We start from the raw sequence: 18399 nt of genomic DNA on the forward strand, positions 1-18399 counted from the left end.
ATTTAGGGTACTATTCTTGGTCTTCTTTTTATATCCTGCAACGCATTTAGCTTGATAGCGTGCGTAGTTTTGAATGGATGGTTGCATACCGAATAGCTAACAAAGCGGGCCCAAGGGGCATACATCATTAAACTGACATCCCTCTAAAAAACTTTTATCAAAAGATAGAAATCACGCGGTGACACGTCTGAGTTACTAAGATCGTTAGAATGATTTAAGGATATAGAGTACATTAATTATTTGGTACACTCAAGGTTTTGGTTTGTAGGGTGGTGTGTATAATTATTAGGTCGCGTTGAGTTCAGTGCGTTAACGACTTTGTTGCTTGTTAAAAGCACTATAAATGGGCTTATCTCTAATTTTCTAGATACCTCAGAGTGCCAAAGCAATATTTTCTCTTTCGGTCTCGGTCTTATAACACGAAGGCTGTATCCCTTTTTTTCCTGAAGGTGATATACATGACGTCAATCATGACAATGCAGTTTCAAAACGTCGAGATCCTTGGCAGCCGTGATTGTAAGTTTGAGCGTTTTTGGAATTAAATTGGGATAAATCGTAATTCAAGCAGAGCATGTCTTCAGATTCCAATTCAAACTCTGAATAATATTTGTTTGATCAGTTTTTATGATTAGATGAGTAACTTATTCGTAGTGGCGTTACTAATATCATGACGTCATTGTAATAAGCGATCATGCGCACTAGCGGCCATGGGTGTGAATAATATAAGACTCTTGGCTATAACAACCTTTGTTTCCGTCAAATTTTTAATTCCTGTTACCCTCATAATCTCGACTTTTTTTATGCCGTATAGCGGATTGATATTATAGTGTACACTCCTGCTCATTTCTGCTGTTTCTGTGGATGATTCGTTGTTGTTGTGGGGGGATTTCGAAGCATGTTAAGGCTCACATTGTGTGTTGCACTGGCAGCATCATTGTCGTCGAGTTTTGCTGCGAATAGCAAACGTAAGTGTAAACAATTTGTGGCTTGCCTCGAAGATTATCTGTTCGTTCTTCATTAGAATAACTCTTGAATTTTAATTTCATTTTAGGAGGACGTTTATCTGAGTTTATAAAAGAGTATGATACCCTTAGCTACAATTCGCAGTCTGTGGAGAAACAACATGGACGCCATCGACGATCGGTTGACCCGAACTCGAATCCAATAATTCTAAACTTTTTAGCACATGAAAGGTAAGATGGACTTGTTATTGAAACCTTTTTCTTGGTAAGTTGAAAGTTTTCCATGTTTGTGATGTTAAAAAAATAATTCGGAGTTAGTGTTATTGAAAGTTTGTATTCATTATGCGAATAACAATCCATTGGCCCTAGCACCACTCAAAGTTTACTGTTGTCCCACACAAACAATCAACGAATACTCTAGCCATGCAATACATTCCTCTAGAGAATATTCATTCTTCTTTTTCGTATTATGATTTTTATCCTCTACCCATGTAGAATGTTTCAAATTTATCCTTGACTGATTTTCAATTAATATAAAGTTTGATTGATTAACTTTCTTCATTCTTATTTGTTTGCATTGACATATTGAAAATGATATATTTGTTTGCATGGATGTTGCCAATGGTATTGGGTCGCAGATGGCCAAAAATGGTTGTCAAGCTTATTTAAAATATTTCTCAATGCTATTTATAGTGAGTGTTGTGACAGGACTGTCTAAACACATATTCATTTTTTCCTTTTAATGGATAAAGGTGAAATTATTTTTAGTTTTGTCAAATACACAATCACGCCTTCTTAAAGAAGCACCAGCTGTATAAAAGCCGCAGACCTGGTCCAAGTCGCCATTCCCGCTCGACCACGTCAAGTGCAGAACTCCGTAAATATCGAAAAAGCAGAGCCTTAGAATACATTTGATCATTTTGAAGTTGAAAATAAATGTTCTTTATACACAAGGCAATAACGGCGAGCTGTTTGGGAGTGATTTTCTATGGCAACAAGGACAAAAATTGTGATTGAAAATAAAATTCCAAAGCAGCGCGCGCTCGTTTGAAATGACGCTATTTTTATCGAGCTCTGCACTCAACAAAATCTAGCGAAAATGGCGACTTGGACCATGAGACTGAGTTCGCAGATCACTCAAAATCAAATTAAAATTTCTTAGAAACTTGAAAAAGCTATTTGAATTAACTAAGCTTAAGTTGGTGTCAAAAGACCATTTTAACTTAAAAAAGAAAAAGTTTTGACACCATTAGTCAAACACTGTATTTTCTATTAGAAGCAAATAGAATCAAAAAGCCCAAACTGTCGCGATCTCGTGCCAGAACAATGAATACAATACACCAAAAACTGGAAATCGACTCTGTCAAATTTTCGTCTTTAATAAGACTTCTTCAGGGCAGACTGAAGAAGGTGAATCGTTAAAAGCTTATTTACATCAGAATAGTGGCGTGAGACACAAAAACATTACTACTGACAAAAACGCACATTTTCTAGAATAGCGCGCGCTATGGCTAAAAAGAATTTACACATCTCTACGTGGGTTCCTACTACAAAAAAAATCATCACTATTAAGACCCCGCGGGTAGATAGACTTAAGCCGATAAGCCCACTGGCCTTCCCTTTCCCTAAGCTGAGCCTCAGAGTTACACTTATCTAGAAGTTGTACCATAACATTATTAAGACCTAAATGATTGTCGCAATGAAAATGTTGATAGATAAGGTCATCCTTAACTCTTTCACTAACCGGAAATCTAGGGCTTTTTTACCCTACTTTTATGATTATTAAAATGCTTCCTAAAACTATTGATAGTAGACCCTACGTATTGCTTGCTACACATAGAGCAAGTAATTAGATAAACAACAAAATCTGAGTTACAGTCCAAGTCAAAATTAATGACATATTTCTTATTAGTAACTGTACTGCGAAACTCCCGCCCTGTCTTAAGAAAGTTACACACCCTACACCTTTTACCGCCACACTTACCACAACCTCTAACCTGAGTACTATCCTCTTTAAGAGAGGAGTGCACCAGCATATCCTTTAAACTCCTAGGTTTCCTATAAGCCACCATAGGTACCCTACCAATAGCACCCCTACATCTACTAGAAGATTCTAAAACTGGCTGTAAATTGAGAAGAATACCAGGTAAATTAGGTAAAGCTGGATGAAAAGTGACTAAAAAAGGTACAGGATCATTCTTACCTTTACGCCTGTCTTTCAATGTGTCGTCCCTAGGAATACGTCTAACCCGGTCAACTTCACTCCCCACAAACCTGCTGTCATAACCCCTATCAACTAAATAACCTTGTAACTCTAATACCCTCTTTTCGAAAGAAGAGTCTTCCGAACATATCCTATGAATACGTAGTGCCTGCCCAAAAGGAATGCCTTTTTTTACAAGCAGACGGATGACAGGACGTATGAAAAAGAAATTGATGCTTACCAGTAGGCTTACTATACAGATCTGTAGATATAAACCCACCCCTAAGAGTAAGTGAAACATCCAAAATCTTCCGAACATATCCTACAAATACGTAGTGCCTGCCCAAAAGGAATGCCTTTCTTACAAGCAGACAGATGACAGGATGTATGAAAAAGATATTGATGCTTATCAGTAGGCTTACTATACAGATCTGTAGATATAAACCCATCCCTAAGAGTAAGTGAAACATCCAAAAATCTTCCGAACATAAAAGCAATACATAGAAGCAATACACCAAAAACTGGAATTCGGCTCTGGCAAATTTTCATCTTTAATAAGACTTCTTCATTCTGCCCTGAAGAAGTCTTATTAATGATGAAAATTTGGCAGTTGAATTCCAGTTTTTGGTGTATTGTCTCCATTCTTCTGGTTCACAAACACAACTATTTGGGCTTTTTGTATTTATTCTATTAGAAGCAGTTACGCTATCGTACTAAAAGTAAACTGGAAAACACTTGAGGCTGGACAAATTTTATTGTTTTATGGTTTTCCTTCTCTCATAAAAAGCCAATCCTAAATTTGGCTCTCTTCAATGGAGTAAATGGAGTATGTCTCAAATTTAATTATAATGATAGTAATGTGCCCTTCCTGGGTGCTCTTCCTGTACCTTATAAACACATTAGAACTTGTGCAGACGGTCAGGCCCTGAATGATCTTGGGCTAGAAGTGCAAAAATAGAAATAATTAATGATTGTCTGCTGACCCATTGTCATTCAGAATGTATATGCAATAATGGAAAATAAAGAGTGTCACCATCATCATATTGATATAAATGGTATTTATAAATAGTCACCAGCTTAGTATCCATCATTTTTATGATTGCATACTCTTTATACTTTTTATTGTTAGGAAGACTTTGAAACCAGCATCAATTCTGCTTTATCTTTGTAGAAAATTCAAGCTCAGACTAAGAAGAGATACTTCAATCTTTGCTGATGACTTAGTTGTAGAAAACTACAATGACTTTGACCCATCAAAGGTTGTAGCAGGAGAAGTTTTAGGTAAGTTTTTTTTTTAAATTTTCCCATTTTAAGAAATTGACTCCTCAATTGGCCTGTACCAGCTTTGAAAAGTACCCACAACCCAAAAAAATCATAAATGCAAATTAAACACAACAAGATAATGAAACTCAGGCATCAGTCTAAGGGATAAATGGTCTTTAAGATATGCATCCAATCAAGGTGATAGCAACTACTCTCAAGCCAAATAATACCACAGGTTCTTTGAGAAATTTCATATTCGAACAAGGAAAGAAAAGCAGAATCACCCCTTTTAACAAAACACTCAAAATACCACACAAGGAAGAAAAATCAGCAAACACAGCTCAAGACACAAATCGATGCCTTTATTCTGATCCTCCAGGTTCATTTCCATGGACCCAAAACACAATGTACTTCCCTTGAAGGCTTGTTAAACCACTTGGATGCTATTACAGATTGCAAAGCATTCTGGGAGATCCAGGGAAAAATTCACTATGGGAGGGCCAGTCAATACTCCTCTCCCCAAAGTCAGATGTTTTTTTTATAAGTCTTTTCACCCCGAAGCCAAACAAATCAATTTCAGATCATACAGACCAAGAATAGAAGTGTAAACAATTTTGGAATCAATTTGGTTTCAGAAAACACATCATTTAGGAGAGCTGTGGTGATTCATTAGAAAATTATTTTCTCATCCAGGCAAAGCCAAACAAGTAAAAATCACCATGAATCCACCTTTGCTTGCAAATATCTATCAGCACAGCACTCAATTATGCCCCAATAGACTTCATGATGTCCTAGAAAACTCTCCCAATATGCTCATAGCTGTATTTTTGATGAAAAAAAACAAGCAACCATCAACTTGTGCTTGCATCAGCACAGCGACGAGGGATTTAAAGTGGGGACCACATTGTCGCCTTGTCACATTGTCACCTTGATTGTCACATTGTCACCTTGATTGTCACATTGTCACCTTGATTGTCACATTGTCACCTTGAGTGTCACATTGTCCCCTTGACTGTCACATTGTCACCTTAATTGTCACCTTGAGTGTCACATCATCACCTTAATTGTCACCTTGAGTGTCACATCGTCACCTTAATTGTCACCTTGATGTCAACCTAAAGAAGGCCAACCACACCCCCATTTTATGCTCCTGCTCAACGCTGAGTGATTCAAAGAATCCATTTCCAATTCAAGCGAGTAGCCAAGATATTTTCAATCAAATATCGTCAATAACATATTGGATTTTATTCTTAGATTATTATTTTGAAGTTTCCTTGCGAATAAACTGTTAAGTTTGCTATAAACAATAACAAAGGATTGGTTGATCAACATTCTTTAATTGTCTGCATGATATGTACATGTACAGAATCTTAACTTCTGATCTTGATTATTCCATTTCCATTTTCCTGATATCCAGGTCACAAGAAATCCCTTGTCCATGGATTCATTTTAGACGGAGTGTTTGAAGGCAAGATTCACATAGGGGATGATGAATACCATGTCGAGCATTCTAGCAAGTATTTCAAGGAGAAACAGCCCTTTCACTCTGTCATCTACCACACCCAGGCTGTTGAGTACCCCTATCCCTATGGTAGGGGGTGTGGCTTGAGCGATAAGATACAGGAGTGGATGCAAAAGGTTCAGAGATCTGCAATGCCAGATGCTGACTTAGAGGGCGATCACAGTAAATTTGAGCCTGTTTTGCATCGATACAGAAGAGCTGCCAGTGGTATTGATCAAACCAAAAAAACTTGCAGACTTTACATGCAGGTATGTACAGTGGTGTACATTCTCCATCTCACAGTAGGCTTTTGTTAGAGAAGGCCAATCATGTATCTGACTTATATCATAGATGGCTATTTTGAAGTTTTCTTGCAAATGAGCTGCATTATTTTCAGTTGTAATTAATAACTAAGGAGTGGTTGATTGACATTCTTTAATGTGCTTTATACATTGAACTCCATTTGTTGCAAAACATCTTTATATAGCAAAAACACAACAGCCCTGGGGGGTATTTCCTTTTGCCTTGTAGAAGGGTGTGGGATTAAAAGAGAAGGGGGCTTTTTTCCAGTTTTTTGGAGCCTATTTACGTTATTTATGCTATCTACATTATGAATTAGTGCATATTTTGCTTCTCTTTGTAAGCAATGACATTTTGACCTTTTAATGATTAACCCAAGCAAGAAGGGAAGAGGTTGAAGAGCCGTTATGGTACTTCAAGTAAACTCTCACAATCACCAATAACATTATCAACTCCCTTCCCCAGGCTGACCACTTGTACACAGAGCATGTTGCACAGAATAGCAAGGAGAGAGCCATCCTTCAAATGACAGATCATGTTCGCGCTATCAAGGCCATCTACCAAGGGACAGACTTCGATGGAGATGGCAATGCTGATTGTAAGATGCCTACATCTGTTTACATTCATTATGATTATTTATTCAACAGTTATGATCCAAGTAACTATATTAAAAAAAATAGTCATATGTTCTTTTAGTCAAAAGCCCTTCCTAGTGTTAGAGTATTTTTATCTTTTTCATTAATGTTTGCAGTGCTAAATGCACTCATGTTGGTTAATAAGCATTTCTATATGGCCTCAGAAACAGCACACATTTTGCAATTTTCTTGGTGATTCTTTGATAAGAAAATACAAATTTTTGACTTTTAAGGGGGAGGGGGTAAACAACCCATGCCATCCCCTCACTACACTCCTGAGTGTGGCACCATGTATCCTGTAATTCCATTCATTCTGCCCTTATTTATAACTTCTGCCTCCCTGTACTGTTGATCGATTACTGGGGATAACTGCACCTTTCTGACAAACATATTCTTCTCATTTGTTTTCAGTGATCACGTTTGTGATCCAACGCTTTCTTGTGAATGGTTCGAGTGAAGCATCAAATCAAGATAATCCATTTAGAAATGCCAACATTGGTGTAGCAAAGCTTCTTGAGCTCAACTCCCAACAGAAAAAGAACGAAGGATACTGCTTGTCATACATCTTCACATACAGAGATTTTGACGATGGCGTACTCGGCCTGGCTTGGGTTGGAGATACTACAACTGGTATGGGGAAATACAGGACAATTTGTTCAATCTTTGACAACAGTGTGCTTGGCCTGACCTAATGGCAATTCACAGGGATATCTTATGTTGTGTGTTTTTTTTAAACAACCCACTGCCAAAAATTATGTACACTACCAATATAATGTCTCTGATTTTAAACAGTTTTAGGGTACAGTACGGTATGTAGCTTTGGATAAGTTGAGATTTAATCAGCTTTTGCTTGCACATTCCAAATTACTTTTTCAGTTTAAGAAACCATACAGAAATGCTTGGTTGAAATCATCCAGAAAAATAGCCTTTGTGAAAAAGAGAATTACAAATCAATTTAGCAACTTTCAATAAGCATGATTTTATGGAAACACCACTAATGATTACTGATATACAGTATTTATCTTTTTAAAGACACCAAAACCAATGCTGTAGTCTTTTAAATTCCTGGTACAATATTTTTGGTGTCTATTAATGGAAATTTCAGGGTCATCAGGTGGTATTTGTGAAAACTGGAAATCATTCACAGATGGCCACAAAATTCTGAACACTGGGGTTGTGACATTCATCAATTATGGCAAAGATGTACCCCAGAAAGTGTCAGAAATCACCTTTGCCCATGAAGCTGGACATAACTTTGGTTCCCCTGTAAGTTTATCACCTTTTTGAAAAGGATATATTTTTATTATATAATTTGCGCAAATTATGTAAAAACAACCCATATTTTAGTCTTAAGAATTCATTTATAAACAAGATATGTATCTCTAGCAACATAGCTACAAGTTGAAAGAAAAAAAATTCAACAGTATAAATGAATAAATGGAATATCCCATGATATCCCAATATCCCCCATACTGTATTTTATGTTGGTATCCATTCAGGGATAGTGTCTAAATAGATAACATGTCCATGTTTATATTAACCCTCTGTTTCTTTGATAACCAGCATGACCCTGAAATAACTTCAGCTTGCAGTCCAGGTGACTCAGATGGAAACTACATCATGTTTCCACGTGCCACTTCAGGAGAAAAATCAAACAACAGGAAGTTCTCGACATGCAGCAGAGACAAGATGTACCTAGTCCTCCAAGCTAAAGGCATTTGTGACCAGGAAAAATGCTGCTTCAAAGGTAATAGGCAACGCAAACAGCAATGTCAGAGTAAAATGCACTCGGTCTGATACCTTTGAGCTGTTTTCAGCTCAAACAGTAAAAGAGGATATTTCATAGTGTAGACCTACAATCTGTTACAAAACTAATGAAACACTTTCCCTCCCCCTTCCTCAATGTTGGAGGGCAAATGATCACCTTGCAACTGCTTGTGTTTTGAGCTGAAAAACCGCCTCTAACCAATATTAATCGGGGGAAGAGGGTTGGAGGTTGTTCGTATGCGTAGTGTCCCACTTATCTTTGTTGTGGATTGTAGATACAAATACAAAAAGACAATAACAACAATTTCTGTAGACAAAGGCTTGGAATTATTCTTGCAATACAATAAACACACTTCATTTCACTTCATACTTTACAGAATATACCTTTTAGGAAATTAATGCTCCACTTAATTAACACAAATTTGAACAATCCACATTAACGTAAATATACCTCAATTAAGTTAGGTGTTAATTTGAAATATCTTCATTAAGTTAAACGTTAATTTATTAAAGGTTATAAAGGATCAAAAACAAAATTCATCGACTTTTAATACTATTTATTAATAAGAAGCTTTACATATAGTGTTTTATTGTCTGCTTCGCCTGGCCCGTCCTCACTTTCGGCATCATCAAATGTATTTCCAGGCTGCAAATTGGGAAGTGAATTCTGGCATCTTTTTTGATCTGCGTTAATTTAGATTATCTGAATAAGTTATGCTCAAATTTGTGTTAATTTCACAAGTTTTGACACAAGTTGTCTAAAAATTTGCATTAATTTGATACGTGAACATTTTATAGATGTCAGTGTCTATCAGGGTTAAATAAAAGTGCATGAGTATGCAGATGGTTTTAAAGTTTGGGATAAAATGCTTTCTTGTTTGCCCTCATCCTTCTTTTCTGTTCCTTCCCTTCCAGATTCACAGGAAGCCATTTGCGGTAACCGTGTGGTGGAGGAAGGAGAATCTTGTGACTGTGGTTATCAGGATGACGCTTCATGTACCGCTGACAAGTGCTGTTTAGGGAGTAATGTGCAAGCAAAGACTGGCTGCACCTACAAAAATGGCGCCACGTGCAGGTAAATTGCTGGGTCTTTCTTCACCCATCACAGGCCTGTACCCAGGACCTTCTGAGGGGAGGAGGTGCACAGTTAAATGTGACCAAAGAGTGTGCACACTCCCTTTGTACATGCATGCATCAACAGCATTGTCACAATATTGAATATCGCTTCCATATTTATCATCATAATTATCATCATTATCATCATCACCTCATTATCATCATGCTTACTGCTATCTTAACTACTACCTTTTTTTAATAATGCTTGTCACCATGATCATCATCACCAACGAAAATAACAAAAAACAACTCATTAAGGGCTGATACGGTAGGCAGAAAAATTCTCATGTAAGAATTGGGTTATTTAATCAAATTTTTTTTTCATTTTGGTGTGAGAGCCAAAAAGTCACATGATTTCTCAGTAAACCTATATTCCTGTCTGTACGATTTTCCACATATTCTGAGAGCTTAAATTAGCAGCCCTGCAGTTCCTTGTAGGCTTTTCCCTTGCTACCAAGTTTTATGTCTAATGTACAGTAAACATAATTGTGTTCATATGTGCTTGTGGTTTTTGTTTGCAGTCCCAGTCAGGGGTTGTGCTGTAATGGGGATACGTGTAGCCCCTATCCTGGAAACTCCACCTTCTTATGTCAGAATGAGACTGAGTGCAGAAACCAGTCATTTTGCAAGTATCCTTGTCAGAACATGAACCCCAAATATATAAATACTTATTTGTGGCTTATTTGTTTTTTCAACTCGAAGATGGGAGGCTTTATAGAAAGTTGGGGGCTCTTTTCCATTTTTAACAGTATATGTTTTTTGTTTGTTTTTGTTAAGATAAGTCCTTATTATGCTTGTCTAGAAGATCACTTTTTTGCTGAGTCTATGTACAGTCGTTATGCTGTGAGAAGCATGTGATTTGAGGATGCACTTTTTGGTGTTTATCTTGATATCTAGCACACATTTTTCCTTGACTGTTCAAAGTGGTATTAATGCAACCTGCCCTCTTGGAGAACCAAAGCCACATCATACAATTTGTGAGGATGGACGCAAGCTGTGCATAAATGGGGTAAGGGCTGATGTCATGATAAACTTTACTGCTTTATCATTATCATTTTTATCGTTAGCTGAGAAAGCCTGCACAATGTCTCTCCACATTTACTGTCCCATCCTGTCGATGAATCCCTAGAGATCATATCAGGGCATGGTAGTTTTCACCATGGGAAGTTGGCCGGGGTCCCTTAAGATTTATTCAATTTTTTAATACATATTTATTGTTCCTTGTACAAGATTTTTTATTTTTTTTTACATCTCTCTTTTTTACATTTTTTTTTTACATTATACTTGTTACATTATTCCTTTTTTTTGTATTTCTTATTCTTTTTCTTTTTTTACATTTACTTTTCTTTTACATTACAAGTACACGGGAATTTACGAATACCTATACACATCACACTACACACAAACACGCGAAGGAGGAGGCAGACATGCTGCTTGAGGGAAAAAAAACTATTTCAAAAACATTTTCCACTTTTCGTTGAACTGCTTCTCTTTGTGATTTTCCCTAGCTAAACCGCTCTCAATATTTAACTTGTCATTAAAAAGGGAAAGAAAAGCGTCAAAAGGAGCCAATTTGTTTGAGAAATTTCTAAAAATTCTATATTTTGCAATGATTATTGCGTGATTTACTCCTATAAACCTTTTTTCTTTTGGCTTATACCCATACAAAATTTCTCTAGGTGAAGGAAGAATCTCCAAACTAGACTTATCCCTGAACCATTTCAAGAAATGAGACCAAAATTCAATAGCCGTTTGGCATTTGGCAAAGATATGTTCTAGATTGTGCAGTTCATTGCAGAACTGGCAGTTTGGCGATTCAGAAAGATTCATTTTGAATAAAAGAGAATTATAGGGTAAAATATTGTGCACTATCTTGTACTGAAACGCATTTAGAAAGGTTTCAGATGTGACTTTAAATGGTAAAGCATAAACATCTTCTAATTCGGTCAAAGGGACTCCAGAGTCTAATATTCGTTTTTCAGCGGTTGGGGCGGCGAAAGCTGCTGTCACAAGTAATTTTCGGTGTGCGGCGCATGTTAAGTTACCTAGTTCCAGGAGTGCCTTTTGGTTAAAAGCTTTAACCTCATCCATTGGTTGCTCGTCATCTGTCATCGCTGCTTTGTTGACGTAATGGGAAACAGCATTATACGCTCCCATGATTGTAAGAAAATTGCAATCTAAATCGTGGGACGTTTGAAAATCTGAGATAGGAATCATTTCTCCTCTAGCAGAATAGAGATCGTAAATATATGTTATGCCTGCCTGATGCCATTTCCTATAGTACACAGTTTTGCCTCCTATCTTAATATTTTTATTATTCCATATTATGTCATTATACCATCTTCGGGATGGGCCAAACTGTTCTTCCGCTATATCTGCTATATTTGCCCAGTATTTAAAAAAGACGGTATAGAAAGTGGGAATGACTTTATGACATTCTGTGCTTAAAAGTGAGACATCATAGTTACAAAAGAGCATGAAAAAGTCCCCCCGAATTTCTGCAGATAATGAAGAGGAATAATTTTCCATGGTGCGATAGAATCACTTAAAAAACGTTTGGCCCATGATAGTTTCAAAGACCTTTCAAAAGTATTGAAATCAATCATGTTCAGGCCGCCGTGTTTTTTCTCTCCGATTAGTGTAGATCGCTTTATCTTGTGGGTTTTACCATTCCAAACAAAGTCAAAAATGATGCTATCTATTTTCTTACCAAACCCGGGCGGTGACACTTGTGAGGTAATTGAGTAAACAAGTTTTGACAAATCCAGAGTTTTAACAATATTTATCCTTCCGAGTAAGGTGAGATTTCTACCCTTCCAAGTATGCAGCAGCTTTTGTAGACTTTCCGCTTTGTCTTCAAAATTAAACTTGTCGTTCATTTCATTGTCGTACGAGAAAGCGCAACCAAGAGCTTTAATCGGATGCTTAGGCCAATTCACACCCAATGGAGTCTCGCGCTTCTCTTTATCGCGACCAAGCCATAGTGCGTCAGTTTTGGATTTATTAATCTCTAAACCGGACACACGTTTAAACTTATTCAACAGTTCGAATAATTTCTCGCCGGAGCATGCGTCTTTTAAAAAGACAGTCAAATCGTCTGCGTATATAGAATATTTAATCTCATTTTTGTTGACATTAATTTCTTTAATATTAGGGTCGTGCTGTATTGCGCAAACAAGTAGCTCGATGGCTACTGCAAAAAGAATTCCTGATAGCGGGCAACCTTGTCTGACACCCCTTTGTACAGAAAAAAACTCGGACGCAATCCCGTTATTTATAATACAACTTGATGTCTGGTTGGGCCAAAGTTCATCGCCTCTAAAGCTTTGCGCAAAAATTACCACTCGACGCTATCGAATGCTTTTTTAAAATCGATAAAAAGCGCAATTCCTGAAAGCTTTTGTTGATTAGTATAATAAAGGATATCATTAATTAATATTTTCGCCAATAAATCTGCCTTCAATATTACCCGTTTGGTTTGGTCGAATAATAGCAGGGAGCACCTTTTTTATTCTTTGTGCTATAGCAGCGGTCGCTATTTTATAATCGGTGTTTAGTAGTGTTACCGGTCGCCAATTCTCTAATTTTTTCTTGTTCTTATCTTTCTTTGGAATGAGAGATATGACGCCTCTTCTCTGTTCGACGGACATTTTGCCGGTTCGAAATGCATGATTAAAACTTTCCACAAGGGGAGAATTAATTTGATCCCAAAAAAATCGGTAACATTCATACGACAAGCCATCAGACCCAGGTGTTTTATTATTTTGGGTGTTTTTCAAAACTTCAAGACATTCATCCGGAGAAAGTAGACCGCTCTCGCCCTGTAGTCTCTCTAGTTTTCTTAAATTCTCATTGGTGTGAAAGATATCCAAATCGTCTGGCAAGTTGGACTTGTCTAGGGACGATTTGTACAGAAAAAGTTTAATTTCGCTTCTAAAATTTCCTTTTCCTCAGAAACAATTGTGCCATCGTTCAATTCTATTGTTTGTATCCATTTACTAGTGTAGTTTTTCTTTTCTAAATTTAAAAAATATTTCGAGTTTTTTCCACCTCTTCATACCAACGACTTTTACTGCGTATGATACATCCTCTTGTTTTCTCTTCTAAGATATTATCTAATTTTTGTTTCTGAGCATAATATTTAGAGGTGTTTTCTTGTGTTGGAGCTTGTTCAGCTATTCTTTGTAAACTATTTACGTTTCTTATGAGATCTAACTCTTTGTTTCTGCAGTCTTTCCTTTTGCGTTTGCTGTACTGTATACATAAAGATCTTATTTCCATTTTCAACATTTCCCTCTGTAGTCCTTTATCATAGTGAAGTTCGGTGTATTTTTGCTTAAAAAACGGGATCTTTTCTCGCATCTTTTCAACAAAGGATTCATCTTTTAACAACGCGTTGTTAAACTTCCAAAATCCAGGGTCTCGTTTCTTTGCGGGGGGTCCCTTCCGAGACTCAAACAAATAGCAGAATGATTCGGAGATGCGGCATCAATAACTTTACACTCTCAAACCTCATTTAAAAGTGATTCTGATATTTGCCAGTAGTCAATGCGACTTCGCCGTGTAAATGATTTGTTTCTCCAAGTATACGTTGCTTCATCGGGATGTAAATGTCGAAAGGAGTCTTCTAATGAAGTGGACATATGTAAAGATCTGATTGCTTTGATAACACTTTTTTTGTTTTGTTTGTACTTTTCCCAGTCTGACCCAAATCTATCTAGCTGGGATAGCGCACAATTTGCATCTCCGCCAACTATCAGATTGGATGACTGAGATACAAGACTGCTCAATTTTTGCACGCAAGCAGTGACCAGCCAATATAAGCCTTCTTTTTATTGTTGATATGATGATGATAACAATGTTGACATTGATAACAATATTGATTTTTTTTATTGTTGATATGATGATGAAAGTAATTACTATGCGTCTTCGTCCTTTTGACCATATTTTTGTTGATAAGTGTGTTTGTAATATTTCTGTTTCTTGTACCAGACTTGTCAGGGCTCCATATGCATGAAGTATGGTTACAAGGAGTGTCAGTGCACCGCCGAGCCCAAGCAGTGTGACCTTTGCTGTGATGTCGGCGATGGGGAGTGCAAGTCTACTTCTGATATTGCAGAGATGACAGTATGTGTCGCAGGGCTGCTAAAATACAAAAAAATAAGATAAAATACAAGAAATGATTACCCCCCCCATAAAAAAGAATGATAAAATGAAAGGATATACAAAGAAAGACAGACTTAATTAAAACGTCGTATTATCCATGAGTCGTATTATCCATGAGTCGTATTATCCATGAGTCGTATTATCCATGAGTCGTATTATCCATGAGTCGTATTATCCATGAGTCGTATTATCCATGAGTCGTATTCATTGCAAATGCATAAAGTCGATCGTTCCATCTTCATTTGCTTGTATTTGCATTAAATACGGCTCATGGATAATACAATGTTTGTAATTGGCCTTAGGTTTGTCCACTTTTCCAAAAACAAAGAAAACAAAATACTAGCCTATACTAACTTCAAGCGACGTATCATCCATGAGCTGTATTCAATGCAAATTCTCAGATGGCTAAAAAAGACCCTGATCATATCTGTAACACAAGTCAGCATCCTTTTAAGGTTTTTTTTTCACCTTCAACTGATTTCCTCATCCTGGGATTTTTTTGTGCTTAGAAGGTCACGGTGGAAGTCTGATTAATTTTTGTTCCATAGACAATGACACTACATGCTGGCTCCCCGTGTGACAACTTCAACGGCTACTGTGATGTATTCCTCAAGTGCCGCAAGGTGGACGCGGATGGACCACTGAACCGACTGCGCAAGATCTTCTTCAGCAAGGAAGCTATCATGAGTTATATCGAGTGGATCAAGGTTTACTGGTGGGCTGTGGTTCTCATCGGAGTCGGCCTTATTATATTCATGGCTGGTATGTGTCTCGATCATAATAATTTTGTGAACCAATTTCTTTGTTCTTCTACAGTACAACGCGCGCCACTTTGGCGTGACTGTTTTGTTAAGTAGCACTACTGAATAGTTTGCCGTGCTACTAAAAAACGCATTTGAATCTAATGCCAATGCCAATGGGGGCACTGGTACCCAGGGTTATGTCGGCGACGCCATCGTTGGGTACCTATCAGCGAATGCAACACTTAAAGAATGTCGATCAACCTCTCCTTTATTGTTGTTTACAACTAAAAATACATCGATTATTTGCAAGAAAACGTCAAAATAACCACCCACGATTGATGATTAATACCTTATCAATATTTTATTGAAAGCATCTCAGTCATTTGATTGAATTAGCCGATGAAAATGGATTCTTGAATGAGTCGGTATTGCGCGGTAGCATAAAATGGCGCCGTAATTGGCCTTCTATCAGGCTAATCTAATACGATCTTGTCTTCTTGTTCGCCCAGTTTTCATCAAGCTATGTAGCGTGCACACACCTAGCAGTAACCCCAACCTCAAGCCGGCCCGTCAGCTGACCCTACGCCGCTCCCAGCAGCAGCATGGTCAAGGGAACCCGTCCCGTGCACGCCAGCAGGCACGCCTCCAACCTGACGAGGGGTACCCTGGCCCCTCCTACCGGGAACCGCCCCCACCCTACCCCGGACAGGGCATGGAGATGAGGCAAGGAGGCAGGGTCGGCCGATAGAGCCTCCAACTCCTCAGTACTTTTATATCGTAGATTAGGCGTGCACAGCTTGTGAACCCCGTGATCATCATATTGAGGGTTAAAGTAGGTAGCATAGTGTAGTGTCCCAGCCATTCGTATAGGTAAGGGTTAAAGGCCTTTAGTTTTCAAATTATATTATTTTTTTAGGAATTTGCGTTACTGTTTTAGATCCGCAATTAAGCCCTCTGTATTCACTTTATGATTCATCATATTTCGTTACCATACGCGCTATTGTTTTCCCGTTAATCTGTGGAATGGCTGGGGTAATCTAAAACAAGTTCATTTCTATCTAAAGATTAGAGCACAAGGGTCGGGGTTTTGAATGGTTCGTACCATTTTACGCATACGCTTTTGATGGTAATAGACTACCATCCATGTATATAAACTAATGTAAGATGATCACATAGCGAGGCCTTGTGCGTCAACCATCAATGGTATACCCTCGGCAGTAGTACACGCCTAAACGCCGTGTCACGCCAGTGGTGTCACGCATAGCAAGGCGTTATGCTCGACCATCAATGTGATACCCACGGCAGTAGCGCACGCTTGGATCCGCTGTCACGCCAGTGGTGTCACGCATAGCAAGGCGTTATGCTCGACCATCAATGTGATACCCATGGCATTGGAAACGCCTAAACGCGGTGTCACGCCAGTGGTGTCACGCATTGTCACGCACAGCAAGGCGTTATGCGCAACCACCAATGGGATATCCAAGGCAGAAGCACACGCCAGAACGCGTTGTCAGGCTAGTGGTATCACGCGGTCTATTAAGCATCTGCTGTAAACGTCTCGCAAATGGTAATTAGGTGGTTGGGCCTGGGGCAAGCAACGCTAAAGCGAGGATAACAGTCACGTGTGCAACGCAGTCTTTACTAGCCTCGCTTAAACGTATTTGTAGCCCCAGGCTCGTCCGGGTTACGGATTGTCTCGGACATGGAGTGGCCCTAACATGCCGATGGAGATATGCGACGGTTGGCGCATGAAGGCTTCACCACAATAATTAACCTAATTTATTTTTTGATTGAAAATATATTTGAAGATTTGTTGATTCTGACATTGCAATTTTGATTATTTTCGCTTAGGACTAAATAAAACAGTCCTGTAGCCAGAATCAAAATTTTACCGAGACAAACCTAGCCACTGAATAATTAATCCAACAAAGGCAGTTTTTTTATCTCATCCTTTTCAATTGTGAAACACAACACCAAATTTTTTTACCGAGGCGAGTCCCTCACTTGCCTCATGCTGGCTACGGCGCTGACTGATTCTCGCATTTTATAAGTAACTGAGACATTCCGAATTTGGTATGTTGGTAGAAGGGGGAGGGGGAGGAAAGGGGGTGAGGGCTTTTTATCAAACAGACCTGTACCAAGTCTCACACATTAGCCGTATAGTTTGTGTCGAGGACGGCATAATAGTTATGGTGTATAGAACAAGTTCAATTACTTGATGCTGCACTTTTTGTCAAATACACAGTGTAGTCGCAAGTAAAACTGATTTTGGGTGGATGTTCTCCAAAGTACGAAGCTTATTTTTTACGATTGACTTCAGACTATCCATGAAAACTGCTAAGAAAGGGTACGGGGGGGGGGGGGGGGGGGGTAGCGAGGTTACCTATGCTACCAGGCCTTTCGCACTTCTCTCTTTCCATTTCTACCCCGGTATTTTCGGAATTATTTTTAACGTGTAAGGATTCATAATACTCCAAATAAGAGAATGTAAAAAGATGAGCGAATAACGTCTCATTTACGGTTGTGAATTTTGTATAAAACTGCTGAAAATAAAATGCACTTTCTTAACGCTGCGTGGGGTCTGTTTTTCCCCTATTACTTACGGCTTCAGAAAGTCAACTGAAAGTGTGGATAACCATCACGCTGTTTAGGTGTTTCCTTTCCTGTAAACCTTTTTTTATAGACCTCGTAGGGGAATGGCAGGGCTTACCTAGTCTAAACATGATTAAAGACGGACAATCAA

General features: G+C 38.2%; 1 protein-coding gene across 1 annotated transcript; it reads left to right on the plus strand.

Annotated features, from left to right (window-relative positions):
- Window positions 1-705: 705 nt before the first annotated feature.
- LOC5513665 (disintegrin and metalloproteinase domain-containing protein 10) lies at window positions 706-18224 on the plus strand. Its single transcript, XM_001633825.3, has 14 exons — window positions 706-965; window positions 1052-1193; window positions 4337-4446; window positions 5846-6198; window positions 6695-6827; window positions 7276-7494; window positions 7970-8130; window positions 8428-8611; window positions 9547-9706; window positions 10269-10376; window positions 10672-10756; window positions 14740-14874; window positions 15462-15675; window positions 16166-18224. Exons 1-14 carry the CDS (start codon window positions 896-898, stop codon window positions 16402-16404), a joined length of 2313 nt encoding a protein of 770 aa, XP_001633875.3. The 5' UTR covers window positions 706-895; the 3' UTR covers window positions 16405-18224.
- The last annotated feature ends 175 nt before the right edge of the window (window positions 18225-18399 follow it).

The sequence above is a fragment of the Nematostella vectensis genome, chromosome 3 (genome assembly GCF_932526225.1).
Source record: "Nematostella vectensis chromosome 3, jaNemVect1.1, whole genome shotgun sequence".
Taxonomy (NCBI): Eukaryota; Metazoa; Cnidaria; class Anthozoa; order Actiniaria; family Edwardsiidae; genus Nematostella; species Nematostella vectensis.

Coding starts and splice junctions, on each gene's coding strand:
- LOC5513665 (XM_001633825.3), top strand. CDS start 896: ATGTTAAGGCTCACATTGTGTGTTGCACTGGCAGCATCATTGTCGTCG. Junction 966..1,051: donor TTTTGCTGCGAATAGCAAAC/GTAAGTGTAAAC, acceptor ATTTCATTTTAG/GAGGACGTTTATCTGAGTTT. Junction 6,199..6,694: donor CTTGCAGACTTTACATGCAG/GTATGTACAGTG, acceptor TCCCTTCCCCAG/GCTGACCACTTGTACACAGA.